General features: G+C 41.0%; 2 protein-coding genes across 4 annotated transcripts; both read right to left on the minus strand.

Annotated features, from left to right (window-relative positions):
- Positions 1 to 912: 912 nt before the first annotated feature.
- ppp2cb (protein phosphatase 2, catalytic subunit, beta isozyme) lies at positions 913 to 8,113 on the minus strand. Its single transcript, XM_072659678.1, has 7 exons — positions 7,573 to 8,113; positions 3,128 to 3,337; positions 2,781 to 2,954; positions 2,569 to 2,658; positions 2,260 to 2,421; positions 1,959 to 2,077; positions 913 to 1,662 (listed from the first exon to the last, which is right to left on the minus strand). The coding sequence occupies exons 1-7, from the start codon at positions 7,672 to 7,674 to the stop codon at positions 1,590 to 1,592; spliced, it is 930 nt and encodes a 309-aa protein (XP_072515779.1). The 5' UTR covers positions 7,675 to 8,113; the 3' UTR covers positions 913 to 1,589.
- Positions 8,114 to 9,235: 1,122 nt separating this feature from the next.
- On the minus strand, positions 9,236 to 20,727 carry tex15 (testis expressed 15, meiosis and synapsis associated). 3 transcript variants are annotated; one of them, XM_072659025.1, is made up of 9 exons: positions 20,684 to 20,727; positions 19,295 to 19,436; positions 18,905 to 19,070; positions 18,594 to 18,831; positions 17,350 to 17,493; positions 17,091 to 17,253; positions 11,766 to 16,936; positions 11,397 to 11,449; positions 9,236 to 10,583 (listed from the first exon to the last, which is right to left on the minus strand). In XM_072659025.1, exons 2-9 carry the CDS (start codon positions 19,410 to 19,412, stop codon positions 9,917 to 9,919), a joined length of 6,720 nt encoding a protein of 2,239 aa, XP_072515126.1. In that variant the 5' UTR covers positions 19,413 to 19,436; positions 20,684 to 20,727; the 3' UTR covers positions 9,236 to 9,916. The 3 variants fall into 3 exon arrangements, with proteins under 3 accessions (XP_072515126.1, XP_072515128.1, XP_072515127.1); XM_072659027.1 differs by lacking the exon at positions 20,684 to 20,727 and adding an exon at positions 19,914 to 20,517; XM_072659026.1 differs by lacking the exon at positions 20,684 to 20,727 and having other exon boundaries at positions 19,295 to 20,517.
- Positions 20,728 to 21,453: the final 726 nt, after the last annotated feature.

The following is a 21,453-nucleotide window of genomic DNA, read 5'->3' on the forward strand; positions in this document are numbered from 1 at the left end:
TGGAACTCTTAGGGTTGAGCATCACTGTAGGTTAAGTTGCTCCTGCCAATCCTGAGCACAGTAATACAAACTAGCAGACTCATCCTGGGTCAGCTTGACCGTTTCTGCAGCATCACTTTGAGCTTTTGGAGCCACCATGTGGTCGTAATGTACAAGTACAAGAACACTTTACAGACGGTAGGAAAAAAAAAAAAAAAAAAGATGAACCACTAAAGGTTAGAGATTTCATATTTGTGTCCAAGTGACAAAAAATATACATTGGTGTATATACAGATGTGGATTTACTGCCATTTTATCCTGCATTTATTTCATCACAAACTACATTTGTGGTATTTGGCTGATGCCTTTGTCCAGTGAGACTCACATTTAAATTATGATACACAGGCAGGTCACTTATGTTCATAGCCTTGTTCAAGGACTGGAATTGGTGTAGCGTGGTGTGCATGCCTGGACAGGGACTCTAGTCTAAACCCTAGTCTACTGTGGGGAATGCTGCGTCAATGCCCTATATGCTACGCCAGCCACCAGTTGGTGTTGCATAACCGCCAGTGCTAGCTATTTAGTTCCCTGAGATATTTCTGGCATTGGAGCAGGAACATCCACCTGCATGGAGGAAGAGCAAATCAAAAGGAACTAAGTGAAGAAAAAATGAGCTTCCAAAACTGGAGTAAAAGGACAAATAAGACCCTAAACAGGGAAATGGCCGATAGACCAACCAAACAACCCCGTCAGATCACTTCAAGCTTTCACTATTGAGGGGGAGAGAGGTGAAAATAAAAAAACAGAAAAGAGAAGGTCGAGCTCTAGTGTTGCTTCAGATCTGAACAAATTGGAACAAATCCAGTTCCTTCAGTGTGAGAAGTACTAAGGACAGCCCAACACCAAATAAAAAGCACAAAAATTGGAAATAGCTTGCGATTAAAAGTACTTTATTAGTTCAAATACACCAAAGAAGAGGCAATCACTTCATGACAAATACACAGAAAAGACAGTAAACACAAAAATGGTAAGATTAGACAAAGGGGGAACAGTTTGAGTTAAGATAGGGCTTCATATACATGAAAGCATAAACTCCCAAAAAGGAAGAGGCTTCTCCCTCGGATTAAGCATTCATTCCCAATAGCATAGTGTTTCTTTTTTGGTGAAGACAGGAAAGGATGTAAGCTTGTGCACTTGTATAAAATGTTACCTTATTTCACATGCCTGGCATTGCCAACTTAAAGTACATCTTTTTTTTTTCCAGTGATACCGAAGAGGGGAAAAAAGCTAAATATCACCTTTTTTTGTTTTGCTCAGAGTAATGTACAATTCAAGAACAAAGAGAACATTACTATCCATAGTATACAGCAGGCAATTGCACTATAGGCTAAACGGGACACTGTGTAGCAGTACTGAGACACAGGGCAATTTGTATTTCTGCAATAAATGCTTGTATGGCACATTTTGGTCCATGTTAGTGCTTTCATGTCATGTCATGACACATCCCCATATATATACACGCGGTGGGATGAATATGTATATATGTCGGGATTTGCCGCATTGTGTTGTTTGCTTTAGAGGTTGTGTTCCTACGTCAGGCCAGTGCGTGTTTATAAGAAGTAATCGGGGGTGCGGCGGGTGACGTGAGGCTCTCCGCGCCGAGGTGCAGGATCAAACTGAAGGCTGAAAGGAAAGATTCAATGGTGAGAACAGGGCCAACAGTCCACATCTGCACACGTGAACAGCTATTTTCATGTCAACATTTGCCTGTGTAATAAGTAAACAGTCAAGAGGTTCAAAGCCCTAATCAGGTAAGGCTAAAATGGCTCCACAGCCATCCCCCGAGAGCAGCTCCATGTTTACATCTAGACAGCATGATTAATGTTTTAAAAGCCACAAACATTTTCTGTTCTTTAAAAGAAATTATTGATTGAGCACAAATAACATGCAGCAAATGTCCATCAATAATTAATACTTACAAGGAATATTTAAGAGTATCATCCAGTTCCATTATGGCAGCTTGGTTGCCACAGCGATAGCAGTAGTTTGGCGCACTGAATATGGTGACGACATTTCTATCATGACACCAGTTGTATCCCTGAAGGGGGTGGAGAGAAATGTCCAAATGTTATTACAAGTACTTCTGAAGACATCCGAGACAGTCAGCTTCATCAAATTGAAACTAAGCATCCCCCTCTCTATCTTTCTAGGAGAAATGCATAGTTTTCTTCAGCAAAATATGGTTATATTAGAATATGAATTGACAGTGAGCTGTCTCACCTCCATGACAAGCTGATGGGCACGGGAGACCAGGGTAAGACCATTGGCATGGTTGAAAGTTTCAGAAATGTCCTGTCCAAAGGTGTAACCAGCACCTCTGGGAGAGATGCCCCAGCCTCCGCGGTCATCAGGATCTGACCACAGTAGATCACACATTGGGCCCTGAAACAGACCAAATGTTTAAGCTGGTTGAAATGTCAAAGAGGGTAAAGAGTTACAACGAAACAATGGTTTAATTACAGTTCAGTCCTTTTAGTATTGTCTAGTGTCAAAACAGAACCCAGTCATTTTACCAGTGCCTGCACTAACCTCATGTGGCACCTCCTGAAGACGATCTAAAGCACGGATGTGATCCAGTGTGTCTATTGATGGAGACAAACCACCATGCAGACAGAAGATCTGGGGAGAGGAAAAAAATTAATAAATAAATAAAAAAAATCTACAGTTAATAAGAGCCAGACACCTTATTTTTGGTTAAACCTGTGACTATATACACATAAGGACAATGATTAGTGCTTTACCTGTCCATCAACCAGAGCTGTCAGTGGTAGGTAGTCGAAGAGGTCAGTGAAGTATTTCCAGACATTTGCATTGCCGTATTTCCTCAAGCACTCGTCGTAGAATCCATACACCTGCGTAATCTGTCTGCTCTCGTGGTTTCCACGCAATATCGTTATGCGCTCGGGAAAACGCACCTGTTGATGAAACGAAACACCTGATTATACACAACTGACCAGACAAAACACCTGAACTGAGCTGGCTAAAGCACATACAAAGATTACATACAATAAACATGGAAATCACTTATTTTTGTAATTTTAAAATCTCACATTTATTGCTCACAGTAGATTTACTGTTTTTATTTTACCTTTAGCGCAACAAGAAGCGTGACTGTTTCCACTGAGTAGTAGCCTCTGTCTACGTAGTCGCCCATAAACAGGTAGTTGGTGTCTGGCGACTTTCCTCCAATTCTGAACAGCTCCATGAGGTCGTGGAATTGCCCGTGCACATCGCCACACACTGTGACGGGGCAGCGCACCTCCTGTACATTGGACTCCTTAGTCAGGATCTCTTTAGCCTGAATGGATATGGAATAAATGTTATTATTGGGTCATGTTGTGGTGGAACTAAATTAACACCTTTCTAAGACTGCACATGAAAAATTGCAGTATTTAATTACATAATAACAACATTTTAATCAACAATGTCTGTATATGCCATCTGACATATGTAGTTATGGTTACTATATATAATACACATATATATACACACACACACACGCCCTGTTCACACCTCTCAGGTGAGCCTATCGCAAATGCTTGTCAAAACACACTGCCATTCACACCAGGCATTTTAAAGGTGCCTCTGACTACTTGCGATCAGATTTCTCACATCACTTCCGCTGGACGAGGGGCATGGCACACAGTAATGCAGTCACTCTTCCGCTGCTTTTGCATCGACACAGAAATGGCTAGAGTCCCCTCATGTTCCAGTACGAGTTGTTTGATATTTTCCTATTGCTTGGTCTGTTTCTAAACGACTGGGAGAGGATTTACATACTGATGGGGCGGTGCTTTGCTGTCGGGTGATTTTGGATCACTTTGTAGTTCACACTACAAGAATAATCAATCAATTTGTCGATTGTGCCAGTGAAAATAAGAACAAACTGTCTACAGGAAACAAACTTAGGCTAGTACAAACAGTAGGCTATTTTTTGCACATTTCAGACACACCTACTTACTTTCTGAATTTTACATACTGGTATAAACTGACATTGACTGTGCCATTACTTTTAAACAGAACATTTTATGTAGATTGGCTCTCTTGTATTAAATAAAGCTACTAAAACATTAATTATGCTTTAAAGTGTACAGAAGTGCAGAGATCTCTCTAGAGAACATACATTTGTTCACACTTAGAAATTAATACATCATTTGACCAAAGATATCCAAACTTTTGCCCATTACTGTACTCATAAAATCTTGAAAAGAAACCCTGCTCTTCCAAAAATGCAGCCCTTTGCAGTCTTTTCTGTAACACGAGTCTAAATGCAAACATAGCACAGGATCAATTCAAACCTGCCTCTTCCTGTAAAACGGGAGCAGTTCTGTTGTCTGTCTTTCTATGAATAGTTCATTTAACAGGGTTACATTAAACAATCAAGCATTTCAAGTTGCTAACTCTCTCCTTCTGCCCGTTCTTGAACCTAAATGACCTTCACAAAACTCTGAAATCAAATCAATATCAGCTGTAAGTACTACCCCCGGATCACCATGGAGACAATGAGAGCGTTTCCATGGAGACCTCTTCTCTGCAGTCCCGTTCCTCCTCAGCACAGTAGGGGGACTATGTAGATTACTGTCTTTTCCTTTTCATTTAACATAGTAAATAGGACATTACACGGCCCTCTTGAGCAGGTGACACAGACAGCAGCACGCTTGTCCTAACAGAACCACGTCTCCCCAGTAAGTGGAAATGCACTACTTCGTGAGAAAGGCCAAAACACCAGTAAGTGGAAATGCACTACTTCGTGAGAAAGGCCAAAACAGAGGTTGATGTGCTTACGCACACAATATGCCCAGCTGTGAGTTTACAACTGTAATTAAAATAATACATCTACATCTAAAACTTGGGGAAGTGAGGGTTTTATAGTAGGATTTCACAGTACAGTGGGTGACATGACCATCACTCCAGTATCATGATTAAACTCATGATAGGCTTATCCGATGGCTACTGCTAGTACTTAATGACCAGCATGTCCCATCAACAACAGAGGGACTGTGAAGCAGTCTAAGATTTAGGCCTTACGTTACAAGATCACAGCTCTGAATCCTGAAAAGGTCACGAATTTAAAAAAGCACAACAGGTCCTGTTTAATTGGTTTTGGTGATGAACAGTATGGGAAATATGAAATGCCTTCAGCTTATTACACTTCAGAATATAGCAATATTCAACATATATGACTAAAACAAAGTGTGTATGAAAATCTGTTAAACACAGCACTATTTTAAAGCAATATGCTGGTATTGAAGCCTGGGCAAAAGCAACATGTCCTTCAGCTTAAAGATCAAGTCAGGCCTTTTAAAACATATGGCATCTATAATGTAGCATTACATTTATTACAAGTACAGAGAGACTCAACAGGTAACTGTAGATATAAATCAGAGGTCAAGTGTGAAACTACAGCTAAAAACAAACAACCACTGGAGTTGAAAACAATGTTTTGTCTCACAAAAACAAAAAGCCTTCGAGTCATGAATGTAGGCCTTGCATGTGGCCTGACATCTCAATAAAGTGCTTTGTTTGTGCTATGACAGTAGCTGTTGCACCCTTTCCAAACAGGGTTTGTTTTTGGTTGGACCTCATCTGAGACACTGAAAATTTCCCCACTGCGGGACTAATAAAGGATTATCTTATCTTATCTGGAGTTGGTAAAATCCAAGCACCTCTCCTTAACTGAATTCTGATTTTATTCATGTTTAGTAGCTGGTGCTTAAACATACCTCTTGACAAACTCCTCTTAAAAAAAAGAAAGGAATGAGTCACTGAAAAATGTTATACACACCCCAAACACAGTCGATCTGCAGAGACAAGCTTCATATCTGAAATCTGCATATTCAGTTTTGCACTAAAGTCATCAAACTAGTCCAGCTTCCAAGTAATGCAGGCCTATTCCACCCAAAACACTGTTATAGCTCCGGCAAGAAACGAAAAAAAGCAAACTCGAGATACCAAACAGGTCTTCACAAATCAGTGTTTGGGTTGATGGGGAAATAAAAGTAATCATCTGATCCTGGTAGATTTTAATTCTGATTCTGGTGGACATGCAAGAATTAAAACAGCTGATGCAATACCACAACATACCTAATAGCTTAATAAAATGTAAAACTGAAGCTAAGTATTAACTAGATCAGCTGGTTGGACGGTTCCAGCTGAGTGTACAGAAATTTGACAGGCCCAGCAACGACTCACTCTCATCCACCTGCGGTGACTTCATCCCATCAGAAATTAGGTGGACCATTAACTCTGCATTGAGTGAATCACAGCTAACGTAATCATTGTAGATCATGTTCAACCCCTAAAAAGTCTTTATCACTTTATCACACAGACACTGTGTTGTGTGTAACCACTGTAAACACCACAACATATCCTTCTGAATAAGAGCCTGTCCCATTTTCCTCTGTAGTACTGCAGTCAGCGCACAGATACAGTACACACTTTACACCTCTCACAAAATACAGTGCTAAACAAACTGCAAGGAAAGGGACGGGCAGTGGAGACTGGTACTGGTAGCCAGAACTGAGGTCCATATATACAGTATGTACATTTAAGGGATTTTGGGCGTGGGTGTGTGTGTGTATTATTTATATATGTGTGTGTGTATGTATATATATATATATATGATAAGTATTCTCAGTATAACAGTATAGTTAGCTAGCTATCTTAAATGGAGATATATATATATATATATATATATATATATATATATATATATATGATAAGTATTCTCAGTATAACAGTATAGTTAGCTAGCTATCTTAAATGGAGATATATATATGTATGTATGTGTGTATATATATATATATATATATATATATATATATATATATAGAGAGAGAGAGAGAGAGAGAGAGAGAGAGAGACCTCAGTACCAGTTTGTTCAGCACTGTATTATAACTTATTTTATTGGTTTTAATTCACCTTTGACACCAAGATAATAACTAATACAGGCCTAAAACCGTGTTAAACAACTATTTGAGGACAGAAAAACATCAACACTGAGTGAAAACCCCGCTGAAACAGAAGTTCGTGTCCGATCACATTCAGCAACCGAGCACTTTAAATAACCCCGAGCCAAACGAGACCGACTAACCGTGGCTATAACACTAATAACTCCAAAAATATCGACTAGTACTGGTCAAAAGTAATTTAACTAGCTAACCTGGGCCGTTAAAACGACGTTGCTCCGTCCTGTGAGCCATTTTAACCTAAAACTACAGCCGGGGGAACTGCGCTGGTTAGCTCATTAGCTATAGCTGCTAACATGGCTAACCTCCCTCCCTCCCTCCCTCACACACCCAGCCAGCCAGCCAGCCGGCCAGGTGAGTTAGCTAGCTATAGCTAGCTAGTGCTACACGCCGACACTGTAAGCCAGATAGCTAGCTGGCCTTTTTTTTTTTTACTGTAACTGTTGTTATTTTAGCCGACATTTCACAAACGTAGCATACACTGCCTAAACGTTTGTGAAACGTTGTGAAAAGCCGTAGCCGTGACACCCCGCTACAGCAGATTAGCTAGCTAGCGCTGCTTTACCTTCTCGCACAGGGTCCGCACTTGGTTCTCCGTGAGCTGCTTGCACTCGTTCAGCTGCTCGACCCACTGGTCTAATTCTTTAGTGAAGGCTTTATCATCCATCCTGGACACGTCTTGGAAGGTAACAGACTTCTTCCTATGGCTTTTGGGGGCAGAGCGGTGGTTCTGTTATCCAGCAACGTTAATTCCCCCCTCAGGACCGGCGGTGCTATTTGCGTCTAGCTCTGTAGCTCGCTAACCAACCAGCTAGAGTTTGGCTTAGCCGTGCAGGCGGCCGCTTAGCTTAGCCCACCGAGGGCTGGTCTCCCGGCGCCGCTTAACGAACACGTCGAAGTTGGGGCGACCACAGCTATGAAACGGACGACTCCAGGCGTTCGTCCGTCCCTGCGCTAGCCGATGGCGGTCTGATGATCGAGGGCGCCTCGACGGGATCAGCACGTTGTCGTGGATCTATTTTGGTGGCTCCCCCCAGCTCTCCCGACCTTCCCAGGGAAACTCGCTGTGTAATGGCCGCTCTGCGTTTGCCTCATATCGGCGTCATCGCAAAGGCATTCGCGGAGGATACGCGTCGCTCCGGCTGAGTCTGCGGTACAAATGCTCTGCTGCCCTCCCGCGGACAAGAGGACTGAACAGACAGACGGACCGAGCCGAGGAAGCAGTGCTTTCTCACCCAGGCCGAGTTATGAGCATGATTATCATCTGTACAGTGTCATTCCCTCGAGATTTGAGATTATACGGAGCCTCACGCAATGTATCAGGATAGAAAAATAATATTAAGATACTTTTGATGATAAATTGTTCCCTCAATGTAATATATCGTTCCCTAGATTTATTAAGTCATTCCCTCGATTTAATAAATTATTCCCTTAATTTAAAAACGATCCCCTTGATTGAATAAATTATTCCCTCAATGTAATAAATCATTCCCTAGATTTAATAAGTAATTCCCTCGATTTAATAATTTATTCCCTCAATTTTATAAATTATTTTCTCGATTTAAAAACAATTCCCTCAGTTGAATAAACGATTCCCTCAATGTAATAAATCATTCCCTAGATTTATTAAGTTATTCCCCAATTTAATAAATGATAAATGATTCCCACAAATTAATAAATTGTTCCCTCAATTTAATAAATAATTTCTTTAATTTCATAAATGATTCCCTTAATTTAATAAATAGTTTTCTCAATATTCACTAAATTATTCCCTGGGTTTAATAATTAATTCCTTCAATGTGTAACTATTTGTTTTTCACAAATACATTAAATGCATAAAATACATGTTAAAATAACGATTGTATCAATATTTATATTTTTTATATTTTATAATATTTTATTTATATTCTTTTTAATAATAAAAAATAATAATTATATCATTTAATTTATAATTTAAATTTATAGAATAAAGAAGAATGAAGGCCAACTGCAGTTTTGTAAGTTACTCAGTAAATAGTTGCAACTATATATATATATATATGTGTGTGTGTGTGTGTGTGTGTGTGTGTGTGTGTGTCCATGTACATGCTGCACAATAAGGTATGTAGCCTTCAAAGGTATGACAATTGGTCCATGTGTTGGCAAGCAGTGAATTCATCAACACCTAATAATATGTATCAAAGGGTTCATATATTAAACAAAGTGATCTGGGAAAATGAAACGGTTGCACAAATGTATAAAGAATTTAATGATAAAAATCTATCACATTATAAATACCAAAGGAACAACATACATAACGTCTTAGGTTTCAGAAAAATTAGTTGTAGCATATGCCGTGTTAATAAATCTGCTCTTAGTGATCTGACCACAGTCTTAAATAAGATTCACCTCCTGTTTCTCTAGCAACAGTCCCATCAGAGTCTGGCTCTTTTTACTGGAAATTTACACACATACAGGTGGGATCAATTCATTCACAGACTAAATATCCTACAAGAGTTAGATTATCCGCTGTCTCCAGTAGAACATGACTTTTGAGTAACTGTTTTAAAGCAATGACACAGTAAGTGCACTTTTGCTACCCATCAGTGTATTAACAATTTAATGTTACGATGCAATGCAAGATAAATACAAAAGTAAGCATTTGTAACATCTCTTTACAAGGTTATTATATTACAATATACAGTTTTTATATACCCTAAATATACATATTCATATATATTTATATTTAGTTTGTTAAACAAATATTAAATTACTTGTCCTGAAAACCTGTAACGAGACAAGGGCGAGTAACAAGCCAAGAGCATAGTTAAGAATACTCTGAACTGAAAGATGTGCACATTTTATAAAAGGAAATGAGTACACTAGCACACAGTGCACTCTGGTAACAGTAGTAGATACCATACCAGCCTCTAAACAGGGTGGGGATGGTATTGAGTTTCGGTATGCACAGTCGGTCCAGGCACCGGCACAGAGGGGGCCACAGCAGAGTATGTTTTCCCGTTAAAAAGGAAGAAAGGATAGTTTATTGGCATCGATATCTCATGTGGTGAGAGCTGGTTCGAAGTTTTGGAGAATGACAGATGTGGAACAGGTGGAGGCACTATAGAACTCGTGTCTGGAGGTAAACATGGAAATGGGAAAGGCTGCATCAGGGGCAGAGTAGCGTCAGAAGGGTGCTCTTTCCGAAGCTCGGCATGAAGAGGTGCACCGATTGTGGGCTGAAGGTTTATTCTCTCAACAGCTCTTGGATTCATAATAAAAGGCAGAGGCCATTGATCCTGACTGCCTGCAGGGTTCTTCTGGATGTCTGTCCTTGGTTCAGTGCAAGGTATAGTCATCCTCCTCTTCGACAAAAGCAGAGCCCTTATTTCAGGGTTTGATTTCGAGAGTTGCCCCACGCCTGGTGGGTTCCAATCCCAAGCATGTTGTCCAGCCATCCTCCAATGCCCTGCATTGCCTTGCGGAGAAAAGGCAGAGAAAGGAGTTGGGTTTCCGAGCTGGCCTGGCAGATTAGGCTGACCAAGCAGGGCAAGACCGCCATCATTGGAGTTACGTCTGAGGGGTGGATGAGTTGCCCTGAAGACAGCAAAGTATAAGTGTTACAACAAGTTTCACCTGGCTTGTTATCGCCACTACAACAGTGCAGCTCATTAAAACTGGATATTGACTCAGCTTGTGTTGTTTTGGCACTGTCCTCCCACACACTGAGTTTAAAATGCAGACTATCTATTTTAATTTGAGGCTGTTTACTGTTATATTGGGCAAAGCAGGGTGACAGATGGTTTACCACCAGACAAAAGTAATTGATAAGCCTTGAGGATCGAAAGGCGAGGTTACAGTTTGTTAAAAAGCTCATAAAATTCCATCTGTATGGACAGTTGCGGAGACAAATAGGGGACATGATGCATGTGCATGAGTTGCTGTCTATGAATCCGGCTAGTATCTACTTAAGATGTTACTGCTGACAGCAGCAGGATTGATTCTGAAGCATACATGGCTTATGTGCTCAGTTTCAACCAAATGCCTGGCAGCAGAAAGGAAACTAAAGCTAATGCAGAGGTTTTTGAAGGCTTAAAAGTAGACTGTCCAAATCAGGTTGATGCTGCACTAATCTTGTATCATTGCTACTCTGGGCTCAGAATGCTGCTAACTGCACTATGTAACTTTGGTTTAGTGGGCAGGACAATACTTGTGAGAACCCATATTCATGTAAAATACAGTAAAATCACTCTATTAGGATGGTCCATATGATTAAATTACACTTCCTGACTAAGCGAGAATTACACTTCCTGACTGTAGAGGGAACCCAGGAGCAAGAAATCTCACATAATACTGCTTTAAGTCAGCCGTTACATCCATTCTTGTACCAAATTTAAGATGTTTTCTTACCTTCTTCTGGCTTGCTGGTGGCTTTCTTTTATTCTGTCTTCAGTTTGAATGCCCTAAATCATGGTAACGACAATAGTTTATATATGTATACATCATATACATTACATATAAAGTATACACAGATCAGCCATGAAATTAATACCACCTCATTGTTTATTCTAACACTTCTACTTGCCATATAGGAGCACTTGTGATCCACCCGTACTAGGAATGACCCACCACCCAAATAATACATGCTCTGTGGTGGTCATGTTGGGTCCTAACCGTTGAAGAACGGTGAAAAGAGGGTTAAAAGGTCTGCAAGAGTGTAGAAACAAGGTGTTAATGTTATGGCTGATCTGTGTATATCCTTCTTTTCTCAAATCTTACCTGTGCACTGTGTGTCTTCTCATTCGAGATCCCAGACTGTGTGTCTCTGTAATTCCTGGCACCATCCATTTTTTGCTCAGGTGTGATTCGTGCTCTTTCCACAGGCTGCACAGGGTGTTCTATTTTGTTAACCAACGCTACACCAGTCTCCGTCACTCCGTAAACAATTTGTGGGTTTGACCTTTTGTATTTCAGCAGCACTTCACTTGACATTCCCTGTTCCGACTCTCGCCACACAAGAAGCTTGGATGCATCATAAAGAAGATGCTCTAAGCCAAACCAGGACACTTTACTGATCTGATCGTTGGATTTCAAAAAGATGAGTTTTTCTTGAAGGTACCTGCATATAATGGAAAGATGTTCTGCCTTCCCTACATCGAACATTCCCGGCAACCGATCTGATGGTGTCTCCACAAAAGTCATCACTATGCGATGTGCCTTTTCCACGCTTTCCAAATCATCTCCAAAGTTCATCATGAGAGCCACTGGTACAGACAAGAAGAAGCTCTTAATATCAGGGGGATTTCTGAGTGCAGCTTCGATCTCCAGCCTCTCTCGTTTGCTCTTCAGGTACATGTAGTATGATGTGTCAGGGGCATCTTGAAGCTGCTGGTGCAGTGTGGATACTGCAGTGTAGTACTCATGCAATTTCCTATAGCCTTCACTGGCAAGGCACTGCTGGAACGATGAAAACAATGACGACTGTTGCTGGAAGCCAACAGCACCCTTGTAGAGTTCACCGTAGAGAGAAGGATCATACCAAAGCAAGCTCCTGAACGTAGCTTTCCTGCTCAGAAAGTTGATTTTGTTTTCAACAAACTGAAAGGCTTCCACCATCATCTGTAGCTCTAAGAACGAATTCAGTGCCTCAAATTTGAGCTCCACTGGTTCAGGAGGGTGGTCCAGATATTTTTCCAAGATGAGATTCCTGGAAATGCACGACTGTTTGAAAGGAACTTTCTGATCTTGTTCAAAGTTGGAAATGAAATACTGGAGCATGCTTTTGCATTTTAACTGCAGAGAGCTAAGTTCTGCCACACAAACTGCATGGTCAGCCAACTTCAGAGTGCTTGAGATGTCAGTGACGCTGTACTCTTTCAGGATGAATGGGTTTGTGTCTTTTTTGTCAGGAAGGGAATTCTCAGATAGTAGATTTACCTGAAATCGCTGGGCACTGGGTCTGTTCACATTTTCCAAGCCTTGGGAGTAGATAATCTGAGTCTGTTGCACTGTATTTCCATGATTTTGGCTCAGTTGCTGCAGGTTTGGTACACTTGTGGAAATTTGTGCTCGATCAGTGTCCTTTTCCAGCATACTGGTACTGTCTGGACTAACCCTTGCCAGTTTGCTCCTTCTCATTCTTTTCGGTGTATAGCTCTTAGATTGGTTGCGTCCTTTGCTTAACTTGCGTTTGGTGGGGGCTACTGGGGAATTGGCAGCTTCATTTGTAACATTTATGACCTTTCCAGTGACCTGTTCATTTGTTCTTAAGGGCAGCATATAGTCCAGGGAGCAGTCTTTTGCTTGATGTCTGAGACTAGCAAAATCCAGCCTGTTGTAGTGTTGTGTGTCAAATAACTGCTGTTTATGGACTGTACTATCTAAGGTTATCCAAGCCATTGGCACTTGACCGTCCTTTACTGGGTCGTTTACTGGTTCCTGTTTCTTCACACTGATTTCAAATCGGGTCAAATAATCTCTTAATTTAGAAATGAGATGGGTTTCTGTGCTAGTGCTAGGAACATTATTTTTGTTATCCTGCCCTTGCCAGGCTGAATGTAGGCTGCCTGGTATAACAATGCCTTGTTCTTTTGCATCCTTCACATGTGAGTTGATCATGCTGCTGTTATTTGTATTCTGTTGAGAGCTTGAAGCTAGCTCAGTAGGATGAATGATGTTGTCGAGTGATTGGCTAAGCTCATCTTTACCACTTTTCGGTGTCTTTGAACTGTTTTGGTTAACATCTGATGTCTGGTCTTTCAAAAAGAAGTCTTTGTCCCTTGCATGTGTGAGGTTTTCAAGATCGCACAGATCACTGGTTACAATTTTATTGTTTGTGTCCATCTCCACAGTTTTTCCAGCAGTTGATGCATTTGCCATGATATCCACAGCTGATTTGATTACACCAGTCCCAGCACTGTCCACGGCACTGCCATGAAGGGTCCTCGTCTCTGTCTCCATATCATTATCATTATTCATTACCCTGGGTAAATCTGGAGTCATAGCTGCCTGGGTTTTGGCAATGCAGCTGCTGATCATATTACCCGAGCTTGTATCACTAGGGATACTTGAAACTGCCTGAGCAGGGGTACTCTTATCCTTGCAGGCCCCGGCACTGGAATCGGTGGAGATCTCTTTTGTGCCATATTTTTCCTTCTCTTCTTGGGTTGTGTGGACAAATGATGGCTCCTGGGGTGTGACCTCTTCCATGTGCACTGCTTTCGCAATCCCTCCATCATTGTTTGACACACAGCATGTGATTGGGAAAGATTCTTCACGAGGACAGATGCTGCTGTTGTTCGTTCCTCTTTCTTGTGGCTCCATTTCATCAATGATTGCTGTACCTTTGGCGTCTAATAGGATGTCTTCTTGTACTTTCTTGATATCACCACTGCTTAAAACCTCTGTAGATGTTTCTTTGGACTGAGTGATTTGCCTGAACTCATCATCCTGACTTGGCTTATTGTCGCTCGTAGGTGTGTATTCACAGGACTGATCTTCAGCTGAAAGATGATCTTCTTGAGTAGGCTCATTGTTACAAAGGATGTCAAGGCTTTGAGGATCAGGTGACTGAGATGCTGATGAATTTGAAGGCGGTTTGCTGCACAGAACTGGACCTTGGGAAATGCCATTTGGGTCCAGTTTTGTTTTGCATTTTCTCCTCAGGTGTCTCTTCCGGATGTGCAGTGCCCTCCTTGATTGAGCCAGATGCTTTAAAGACAATACAGTGGAGTTTGTTTTTCTTCTGCTTAACACCTTGGAGCGCTTCTCTCTAAGATGTCTGCAGCTGGCCAGTGGCCTAGTCTCTTTGAACCTCTGTGCAAACAACTGGATCAATTTAACATTATCGTTTCCAGATCCTTCATCTCTTTCTCTGCTTAAACTTCGACACTCTGGAGCAGACTTCCCATCCCTAGTAAGATGAACCGTGTCACTCTTGGTGGTTTTTCTTCCATGTACAAAGACTGTTAGCTTCTTGCGAAGGCTTCTCAGTTTTGAGAATCGTTCAGAAAGAGTAAGCCTTTCTGTTCTTGCAGATACCTGGTTGAACGTCTTCATAAAAGTAAGCTGGAGATCTTCTCCATACTCCCAGTTCTTCATCTTGGCTTCGTTAAAGCCTTCCTTTGGCACTGTTTCATGAAGATGTCCATACAGTTGGTTGATGGAAGGGATTGTGTCCAGATCTTTTGGTCTGAGATAAGATTTGTTGGGGAAAGCATCTGTGCCACATAAATTGGGCAATAGCTGATCTAGCTGTAATCTCTTGTATAATGCACTGTGAATAGTGTTGTCTTGTCGTAGTTCTCCTCTCTTAACTTCTATTGACATCTCCGAACCCTCATCAGGTTCTGAATAGTTCTGATATCCCCTGTCTTTATTTTTAGTGCTACTTTGACTATTCTGATCTGAGCCCATTGCAGTAGCAGTGGGAAGATCATTCTTTACTGACACATCCAGGACTGAGATATCACAGTTTGACACAGCCGTGGCTGTGGTGTTGTGGAACTCTAATTCAGGGTTCTCTTCCACGTTATTAGTTAGTGTGGATTGACTAGCAGTTGTGGAACACTGGCTTTTACTGACAGCTTGAGGATTTGCCTCATTGTCTTGTTCTGAAGGACATCTTGGACAAGAAGGTTGTTCAGAATCAGTAGTTCTTTCTAAGGCTTCTATATTCTCTGAAGTATTCAACGACAAGGGATCCTTGTCAAAGGAAGTCTCTGAAATACTGGGTTCTACAGCAGATTGAACCACATTTCCTTGAAGCTCTGCAGAGTATTTGGAAGAGCCTAGTGGAGGATCCTGTTCTTTTGTTGTGGATTCAGTATCGTCATGACTGACCTGATCGTTGTCTTTGATCAGATCTCTTTTAGATATACCCTCAGTGCCTCCCAGATCTGTTGTGGATTTCAAAGTAGAAACGTCAGAGCCTTCTGAATGTCTCATAGGAGACTGATTCACTTTGCTATCTCGTGTGATTAATAGTGACTTGTTTGGTGTGGACAGGCATGGTTTATTGTTTTTAGGCTCCATTTTAGACAGGCTGGCAGCATTTTCTGTCTCAGTATCTTTTTGAAAGAGCAGTCCTTGTTTATATTTCTGGTAATACGTCTCATAGAAGTGTATGCGGTCAATCAGTGACTGTTTTTGTTCTGGTGTCAGACCTTGTTGAGACCATATATTTTTGTGTCTCTCATCCTCTGTCATCTTTAAATATGCTGCATATTTCTGAAATTTCATTTTGAATAACTTCATTGAAGGCATGTTTTCGGTTTTCGGCCGTGGACTTGGCTCAGGTTCTTGTGAGGGTTTGAGGCAGCAATCCTGGCTCTGCTCCTCACCAGTTTTCAGTGATTGTTTGTCACAAGATACAGTTCTAGGAAATGTGCTCTTCTCTTCGTCATCTTGCGAGTGTGGCTGGCATCTCTGTTCGTCAGTTTCTGAGGAACTACTCGCTTTCTCTTGTTCTGAGCTTTTCTGCTCTGGGTTTGTTCCTTGCCTGGACAACCTTGGGTCCTTGACCAGTCGAGAAGAATAAACTATGGTGGAAATCTTTTCAGTTGAAGTCGATTGAGGTATTATGCCACCTTTGTCTGTGTTGCTTTCATAGATGTTTGGGGTGCTCAAGAGCTGTCCATTTGAGGGAAATGCAGACTCATCTGGATAGAACTGGAAAGGAATGCTATTATCAACATATGGTAGTGAAGGCCCGAAATATCCAGCCGTATGAAAAAGAGGCATATATAACTGTGGAGGGTTGAAAAGCAGAGGGTTTTGCTGATCGTTTTGTTGGAAAGGAGTAGATTCTATGCCAGGAGTTGGAGAATTGTGTTCTGGCCCTGGGCAGGCTGTTTGAGTTGGTGTGGAAAAATGTTTGAATGTCACTGTAGCATTTTCTCCTTTCCCTCTTCTCTTAGCCACAGTGCATCCTCTCAGATGCTCCAGGGGGCCTGGGAGTGTAGATTTGAAAACATTAGTGCTGTATTCAATATATGTTCCATTACAGATGCTTATTAATAATGAAATATTAGAACGGTTGTTTAATAAATTAGATCATTAATGTTAGCAAATGTATTAAATCTTTTATAGAATAGGTTAGCATACCATGCGCAAGACTGGAAGAATGCTTAACAGGTGAAACTGGTGGGCTTATAGATGTGGGTGGTGTGGCACTAATAGCTGGCACAAATGAAACCACAGCATAAGGCAAACACTGCCTTGGTCTGTTGTTGAGCTCGTGATTTTCATTGTAGTCAAATAAAAACACCTGGAGACATTAAACAGTCATGATTCAGCCAATAAGCTTATTATAAAAAATGTATTTGCATTATTTGCATTATTTTTTGTCCCTTTATTGACTTACAGATGATCCCAAAACCTGCTGGGGAAGGCTTTCTCGATGTGACACTGCATCCTTAGACATGTGACAATCAAAGGCCACCATAGGGTCTGGTGTTCTGTTCCAGTCCGAGGTTGATGTTACTTTTTTCACCTTTCCAAAAAGAACCTTGAGTACAAAGCCACAAAAATGATAAATAAGCAGAACAGTCACATTCTAAAATATTAAAGGCCCAGGGAAGCCAAATCTGTGCTTTACCTCCTAATTAGATCTAATCTAAAGTTATTAAAGTCACTAAAAAGGTAGTCAATTTTTCTCTTTTTAGTATAATCGTGTGGTCCTAGTCTTGGGCAGCTCTTCCATTAACAGCATCTTCATCGGTCATGAGGCCTGCTGTTTGTTCCCTCTGTCCATTTGTTTAACCAGCCATGCCAGCATTTCATGTCTTCCTAGATGCACATCCAACAGTAAAGTGACTCGGGAATCCTAGCTTCTCAAAGGCAGGAGACTCTCACTCCTTTCTCCAGGCTCTGCTCACACTATTGTGTTTAATCCCACTATGTAGCTGGCTTTGAGTCAGAGGGCTGTCAATCATGTTTAATCCTGTTTATTAGAATGTTAGGTAGGACCACACCCAGATAGCTCTCAGATTGGCCTGATCAGCAGTGTTTAAACAGTGTTTTATTATATTTGTATCTTGTTTGTGCATCCAAAATTTATTGGTAGAAATGTTGCTATCATACAAAGATTTGTATATTTTAGACTGTGTTCCCTGGGACTTTAAATGTTCAGGAAAAGTAAGAAGGGAATATGCATATAAGATTTATTAGAAGTATGTCACAATGCATGAAATTATTAATTGCATAATCTAGCAATTATTTTAGTTCGCTTTTTGTTTTAACAATAGTGACAATACAGAGCAAAAAATGAAAATGCATAGAAAAATAAGTGGCCATCAAGTTTTTACAAAAGGTTTTAAAGCGAGAAAAAAATGACATATTTCAGCCTAGGCCAACTTAAACACTTTACTTCATATACATACACAACTGTAAACTGCAAACATTTATATTTGCTTATGCAATATATGCATATGCAATAAATTTGTAACTACATGCATTTGTGAATATGTGAGAACCTGCTGGTGTAGGTTTCCTCTCCATCAGTGATTAACACCAAAGCATGACCAACATTGAATAATAGTGACCTGTTTCAGTTAGGTAATCGAGACAGCCCTAAAAATGTACATTTGCTGAGAAAGCTGAACTAACCTTGAACACAATTAGGTTTTTTCCATTTAATGAGGTGGTGGCCGCATGCTTCAGGGCCACATCAACATGCCTGAACAAATAAACCCCGTGTGATGGCTTTCCCAAAGAGTACTGCTGCTGCGTCTCAGTCCTTAGTCCGTTCTGGTAAATTTGAGTTGTTGTTTCAGGAGATGCAACCAGAAAGCAAAATCTTTCCTCCATTTCTCTCCCATGTCTACCTTTTGTGCGCATCTCTGACCTGCAATCAGTGAATGCAGTTAAAGAATGTGAAACATGTTTCATTACTTGGTTGGACCTGATGATTAACTCACCTTTTTTCTGAGAACTCCTTAAGGAACTCCTCATTGTGCACCAGCATTACATCTTTCCACAGCCAGGTATTAGCATGCTCCTTCCTCACGTCTAATCTGGCCTCTCTCAATTTGGACTGAATAAGACTGTAATCCCGGCTTTCTTCGGGGCAAGGCTCCAAGAGGACTGTGCAGCGGAGTTCATGTCAGAGAGCATGGTTAAAACCAACAGGACAGGGCAGGCAAAGATATCTAGAGCTTTGGACAGAGCTAGAAGTTGTCCACTGAAACATTTCCCAAAAATCTGTATTCATATACATGTAATTAATATATTGTTTAATTATATTACACTTATATAAAATTACTTAATACATGCTATTTATTTTGGGTGAGTGGGTTAATCAGAAGAACCTTGTCCAGACGCCCGCTTCTTCCTGGGTATGGTGAAGTTCCTCAGTGCCAGGGTGCCAACTGGCTTAGCAGGGTTTGTTGAGGAGAGCTGAACTCCTTCACTCCCTCGTCCCTCCATGTCAATTTACCAATGTTTATCACCCTGCAAGAAGCGCAAACCTCTTTTGAGCTCTCTAAATACTACACAACTGTGCCCTTTGTTCTGATACGAGCACAGTATTGTTTTTCTCTAGACCGCTCGAGATGGCCTAGGCACTCGTTGCCTTTTTTTAACATCACGACAAAACTCTCAAGCTAATGTGTGAAGGACCCACCCACTTCAGGTTTTGAGGTGTTAGAAGGCTTTGTCAAAGCAGCTCCCTCCAAAATGGTCACATTATTGCACACATTGCTCATATCCTTTACTGCTATGAATAGGAATGGAAATAAAGACCAGTCCTGTATATCCTCATTACTACTAACGGTTGTTGGTTGTAGTCAACTTGGTCGTTATCTATGTCCAGTTCAATCAGTTCCAGTTGCATGCTTCTCCTGAAGTGGTTAGTCTGCTGGTTTGAGACCACTTTCCAAGCAACACGACTACCTTTTCACACACACAGGACTCAAAAACAAATCTCACCTAGTTTCATGTCTGCGGAGGGCCTCGCTGCCGAGTCGTCCTGGTTATGACATGTTTCTAATGTTGCAGTCCTCTTTAAATCGACCTTTGCCTACTCTCAGTAGATAAGCATTTGATCCTCCATTTGTTCTGTTTCAACCATGTGACTGTATGGCCATGAAAAGACACTGAATTTTGAAAACCATGCTATTCTCAGCAGGAAAACACTAATGGCCCGAGCCAAACATACGGTTGTATGAACAGCGGATAGAGATAAAACCAGGTAAAACAATATAATGCAAGCAGGGGGAAATGGTGTAAAAAGAAGCAGGTTTAGGGCCCTGCATGCTGCTGCAGCTGCTGCTCTCTACAAAGCGGTATATAAATGTGGAAATAGTAGAGATATAGATCTTGAGATATCCTGTGGAAAATGACAACATAACACGACTGCTGCAGAACATCAAGCTGCTGAACCTGAGCTTGATTAAGTGTAGAAATGAAAAGTTCAGAGTAAAGGTGGCGGTTCAACTATATAACGCACACTCAGAAAGGCCACAGCGGTAACTGCAGCCATTAGAACGATTAATGTTAGGTGTAGACAGCAAGAGAAAGTAGATTCCATCTGTGCACCTTGTTTAAAAGTAACAGTAGACAGAAAACAGATCACATTTAGGTGTATATCGAAACCCACCTCTACTGTACACGCCTGTTCTCTCTGCCACTGATGTGTTCTCCATGTAAAGAAAGTTTGTCAAAGGCAGTTTATTCATTAAGATAAAAGTTGTACTCACCATTACGACAAAGACTGCTCAAGCTCTTGTAAGTAAGGGGTGTGTGACATGTGTTTGTAGGGAACTGTGCAGTTTGTCACTTCAGTTTGAGGAACATCAAGTGAGACATACCAAAAAGGAAATCGCTTGACCTCAAACTCAGAACTGCAAAGGCACAGGAAATTACCCAGCACTGCTAAGCGTCAAAACCATAAGTTGAGCTTCTTTAGTCCAACCACAACATGAACTTTAACAGAATCGGCTACATGACAGCCCCCCAGGGACCATGGAAAGATGAAGAAATTTGTAAATTTATTGTCAAAAAGGTTATATCACAGATTTTTGTGTGTTAACATCAGAATGAGGTGAAAAGGGCGGAAAAACAACATTAGATGGTGCTGTATGACTCACATATCAGTGGACTCAGTGGAGAAGCTTTACTACTGTTTTTCTGTCCCCTTAGATCATGTGGCTCAATAGCACTGAGGCACTTACATGTTAAGGTTCAACTGAAAAAGAAATTGCAAATGTACACTCACCGAGCACTTTATTAGGAACACTTGTATGCCTACTCATTCATGCCGTTATGTAATTAGCTAATCATGTGGCAGCAGTGCAATGCACGAAATCATGCAGATACAGGTTAACAGCTTCAGGTGATGTTAACGTGAACCATCAGCAAGGGCTGGTTTGAGCATTTCTAGAACTGCTGATCTGAGATATTCAGCACAACAGTTTTCAGACTTTACTCAGAATGCTGCAATAAAGAAAAAAGCATTGAGTGAGCGGCA

The sequence above is a fragment of the Salminus brasiliensis genome, chromosome 16, assembly GCF_030463535.1.
Source record: "Salminus brasiliensis chromosome 16, fSalBra1.hap2, whole genome shotgun sequence".
In the NCBI taxonomy this organism is placed as follows: Eukaryota; Metazoa; Chordata; class Actinopteri; order Characiformes; family Bryconidae; genus Salminus; species Salminus brasiliensis.

Excerpts from the sequence above, each read along its gene's own strand:
- ppp2cb (XM_072659678.1), bottom strand. The coding sequence starts at position 7,674 with ATGGATGATAAAGCCTTCACTAAAGAATTAGACCAGTGGGTCGAGCAG. Across the intron at positions 3,338-7,572 it reads TGCGGACCCTGTGCGAGAAG|GCTAAAGAGATCCTGACTAA; the intron begins GTAAAGCAGCGC and ends ATATCCATTCAG. Across the intron at positions 1,663-1,958 it reads GATACTCTTAAATATTCCTT|CCTTCAGTTTGATCCTGCAC; the intron begins GTAAGTATTAAT and ends CTTTCCTTTCAG.
- tex15 (XM_072659025.1), bottom strand. The coding sequence starts at position 19,412 with ATGGAGGGACGAGGGAGTGAAGGAGTTCAGCTCTCCTCAACAAACCCT. Across the intron at positions 18,832-18,904 it reads AAGGAGTTCTCAGAAAAAAG|GTCAGAGATGCGCACAAAAG; the intron begins GTGAGTTAATCA and ends CACTGATTGCAG. Across the intron at positions 11,450-11,765 it reads AGAAGACACACAGTGCACAG|GGCATTCAAACTGAAGACAG; the intron begins GTAAGATTTGAG and ends ACCATGATTTAG.